Source organism: Pyxicephalus adspersus, chromosome Z, assembly GCF_032062135.1.
Source record: "Pyxicephalus adspersus chromosome Z, UCB_Pads_2.0, whole genome shotgun sequence".
Lineage (NCBI taxonomy): Eukaryota > Metazoa > Chordata > Amphibia > Anura > Pyxicephalidae > Pyxicephalus > Pyxicephalus adspersus.
The window spans coordinates 88,994,538-88,999,140 of NC_092871.1; the positions used below are offsets into that span (position 1 = coordinate 88,994,538).

General features: G+C 38.5%; 1 protein-coding gene across 1 annotated transcript in view; it reads right to left on the reverse strand.

Moving 5' to 3' along the window:
* LOC140343474 (adrenodoxin-like) overlaps window positions 1-3,778 on the reverse strand; it is a 9,764-nt gene extending 5,986 nt beyond the window's left edge. Inside the window, exon 1 of the mRNA XM_072430159.1 lies at window positions 3,538-3,778. Coding sequence (XP_072286260.1) covers window positions 3,538-3,695 — 158 coding nt within the window. The 5' untranslated portion in view covers window positions 3,696-3,778. The remainder of the gene's footprint in view (window positions 1-3,537) is intronic.
* Window positions 3,779-4,603: the final 825 nt, after the last annotated feature.

The window sequence follows — 4,603 nt, forward strand, 5'->3', positions numbered from 1 at the left end:
ACACGCAGGATCAGATATCTGGAGCTGTCTTATAAACGGGTGAGTGTCTTATTTTAATTATTTTTTTAAAAATCGGGGGTGGCTTACTTAATGGGGATGTCCTAAAATCGGGGAAACACGGTATATATATATATATATATATATATGTTATCATGCAAACATAAACAATAAAAGACACCAAAAATATCATTCAGAATCTACAGGCGGATACAATGTATCTCTATTTTTAATCTCACACTCTGTAAAAGGAATTTTACAAGGTTCAGGGTCAATGATCTGTTTGCTGAACAGACCTTGAACATCATCCTAGAAATGGAATTGCTGACCTTGGTTTGTTATTATAACACTGACTTCTGATAATCTTCAGAAGATTTGCTGATAAAACAACTCAGAGTTTTTTTTGTTAGTTTTTTTTTTTTTTTTTTTACTCCAACACGAATATCTCTATGTATTTAGGTAAAGAATTTCTGCCTGTCCTGACCCTGGACCCAAAGCTGTCCATTCTGCCAGCAGCTTTAACCTTGTGCAAGAAAAAAAGAACAAATATTTGCATTGAAGGCCATGGTCTGTGACATCATAGATGTCAGATGTCAGGATTGGCTGATGTTGGGTTGAATATTTTAGGAATTTGTCACTGATTTCTTTTACAGATTTCCAAGAATTTTTTACCAAGAATTTCCAAGAATATTTGGCCATTTTTTTTAAATTAATCAATGGTTAGAATCCTATTTGGGTTTGCACACTCATTTAAAGCTCTTTTTTCCTTTTTTTTGTTTTGGTAACACCAGTTTTATCAGACAGGGAATGAGAAAAATCCCCAACAGCAAAAAAACATTAACATTAAACATGTAAACTATTGCTTTAGATGTTTTTCCCCTTCTTTGAACAAATTTCTATTCACTTACAGTGTGCCTTTGGGTGTTCTTCTCCAAATGAATCAATTTCTTAGCATATTTTTATTCTTATTACACAGTATTTATATAACACCCACATATTATGCAGCACTGTACAAAGTCCATAGTCATGTGACTAGCTGCCCCTCAAAGGAGCTCACAATCTAATGTCCCCCCCCCCCATAGTCATATGTCATTATACAGTCTAGGGACGATTTGGGGGAAGCCAATTAAACTATTGTAACTGGAATGTGGGAGGAAACCGGAGTACCCAGAGGAAACCCACACAGACACAGGGAGAACCTGCAAACTCCATGCAGATAATGTCCTGGCTGAACTTCCAACCTGGGACCCAGCCCTGCAAAGGTCAGAGTGCTAATTGAGCCACCATGATGCCCACACAGAGGGAATCAATGCCCATGTTATGAAAGCCATATAAACCAAATGTTTGACCAATGTTCTGGGAGTGCCTAATTGTTCTCTGTGTTGGCCCAGCTCCTCCACCCCTCCCCTTTACCTCAATACATACCCTTATTTATTGCATGCAAGGGAAATATTATCCAGTGACAGCTCTAAGTCTGCTGACATCTCATCCAAAATGGCGGCACTTTTAGAGCATTCAGATCACAACACAAGAGAGGATTTTACAGACACAATATATAAAATAATAAATGCACAAATAATCTTATGGAAAGATTGTTGAAAAAAACATCTGGTGACAGGGTCTCTTTAATAGAACCAGCTATTTGTAGATATTTGAACATGTAGCATATATTTCTTTGCTAGAAAGTAATTTCCAGATAACAATGTGGTTTCCAAACTCTAAAAAAACAAACTCTTGGAAGCAAGAGGTATCTATAGCAGTTTGGTGGAGCAGAAGTGATTACATAAAATGAAGGAATGTGAGATTACAAGTGGCCAATCAAAGCAGAATACTATTTTCCCCATGATAGAACCAACCCATATGGAGAGCGGCTGCAAATATCCAATGCATTGCATAGGACAGCTGAGTTAATGTTTAGGTTATATCTGATCAATGGCGGTGATGCAGCCTGGCCTTGAATTCATTTTATATTCCTTGCACAGTGTTAACCCTTTCTTATGCAGAAAGTTACATATTTATGAAATCAAGTTACACCACTGAATGCTACATAATTACATAGTAGGTTAGGTTGAAAAAAGACTTAAGTCCATCAAATTCAACCCCTAGGGAAAAAAACATATCCCAGATATAAAACCCCATAAGACATAGTTGGTCCAAAGGAAGGCAAAAAATAAAATCCCTGGGTACAATTTACTTTAAAATTCCTTCCTGATTCCATGCTGACAAACTAATGAAAGGTTCCTGCACAGAGAAGATACATGTATTGATGATTAAAATGTAAAATATTAAAAAATGTTCCCTAACTGTTATAACATTGAACCAACATCCATCCCCAATCTGGTTAAAGTACTCCTACTATCTATGTGGTGGTCTTGCTGGTTTCTATCCTTCACTTTTCCACCTTTCATTGTATTGCTTTACAAATGCAATTAAATATTTGTGTTTTTTTTTTTTTTTTTTTGCTACAAAGGAGTTGGTGGTGAATATGAAAATTTGACCATCCATCCAACTGAGGAACTTGCCATCATTCTATTTTTCCCTAATAATGGCCATGAGAGTTGCCAGGATGATTATAAGCAGAGAGAACAGACCCCGGGCCCACTCCCCAATCAGAATAATGATTTCCGGGGCCCAAACCTGCTTGAATGCTTGTTTTTTAACCCAGTATCAGATCTAGGCTTCCGCTGGAGCGATCTTATGCCCGTTGGCAACAGCATGGCATGTAGATATTGGTTTAGTTCACTGAACATCAATATTGGAGAGTACTAATTATTACTATTGATTACTGATAATTTGGAGTTGAGTGTTTTAATGTCCACAGATAATTCTGGGAAATTCTTTGGGGCCATGGAGTGACCATGATTGCAGGGAGTGTTTCTATGCTACTGACCACCAGTTATTGATAAGAATACCAATACCCAATAGGAATGCCAATTATTTGTAGGAGTGTTTTATTGCCCCTGACCACCCATGTTTGGGTTACTGCTACTTTTTACTGAGCTTCCTATCTTTGAAATTGACCCATGTGGTGACAGCCATTAAAGAATCCTTGACTACAAGGACTGCACCATTTACAAAGACACTTCCCAAAAGATTGCATGGCATTTACCTGTAAAAGTCCTCCTTGTGTAGACATCTAAAAGCCCAAGACTGCTGTTGGGTGCCACTATATTGATATCAGCAGCCCCAGCAGACTTGGAGATCTCACTTTATAGTGCACCATCCCTGCCCACAACATATAAATCATTATTTGAGGAGGTAAGGTTTAAGGTACAGGAGCTTTGCAAGCAAAGACAATATTTAGACATTTCCAGAAGAGGAAACAGCTGGGATGTGCAAGAAAAATCTTGGGGAATGACTGATTTTAAAGTCAAATTTCCCAGTACACCCGGCCCACTGAATAATAACTTAAAAAAAGGATTCAGGATTTACATATCATGTAGGCCCTGTATTGCAGAAGGCATCTCAGATCTTTATGAATCATAAAGTTACTAGTATAAATGTATAATTATTCGTTAGGTTTTAATTTTTTCCTCTTACCCAGAGCTAGATTGGCCATCTTGGCATCTGGCGGAAGACGTGAAGCCCCTGGAATGGTTGGTGGCCAATTTCTGTACGTGGGTGAAATTCCTTGGACACACATTGACATGAAGACCACCAAGAAGCATCCGTACAAGTTTTGGAGTGTGATAAGCCATGTTCCAGAAATAGAAGACTTAGTTACAAGTCAGATACAAGTCAGCTTTGTGTTTGCAACTAAACGGAATGCGAGATATAAGGACAGCAAATCCCACAAAAACAGAGCCAGCCCATTGCAGGAATGACCTCCCATATTCTCCAATATCTATGCAAATTACTCTGTGCAGACACAGGCAGACCATGACTTTTAAACTTTACTTGTTACTGCATTTGTGATATATGTCAGGAAAAAACAATTAGACATTCTTATCTTTGACTGCCAGCTGTAAATTGCTAATGATATATAATTATTTTTTTAAATATTTGATTTGTTTGGACCTTTTACTTAGATATAAAAATATCTAGAATAAAAAGAATATTCATAATTCGGCAAGAATAAAATTGGATGTCTTAAAGATCAGCCATCCAATCCCAAAACCAAAGCCATTATTACAGTTGCCCTCCCATTGTGGCTTTAATAATCCTTCACTCTTCTGTGAAGACCTTTTACAAGTGGAGGGTGTCTGCAGGTCTTTTTCCCCATTGGTGAGGTCAGGTGCTGATGTTGGAGGAGAAGACCTGGCTCACCATCCCATATCATTGCAAAGGTGTTCAGTAGGTTGAGGTCAGGGCTCTGTGCAGGACACTCGAGTTCCTCCACACCAAACTGGTGACCCCATGTCTATATGCAGGGGGCTTTGTACCCCGGGGCACAGTCATGGAGGGACAGAAAAGGGTCTTCACCAAACTGTGACCACAAGGCTGGAAGAGCACAATTGTCTACAATGTCTTTTAGGCTGTAGTGGTAACCATATGTTTTTCTCAAGACACCTCATTTGGAGGTGGTGTCCATCATTTGGTGTCCTCAAACTGTGCATCATATAGTAGATGTGATGGTCAGGTGTACACATACTGTTGGTCATATAGT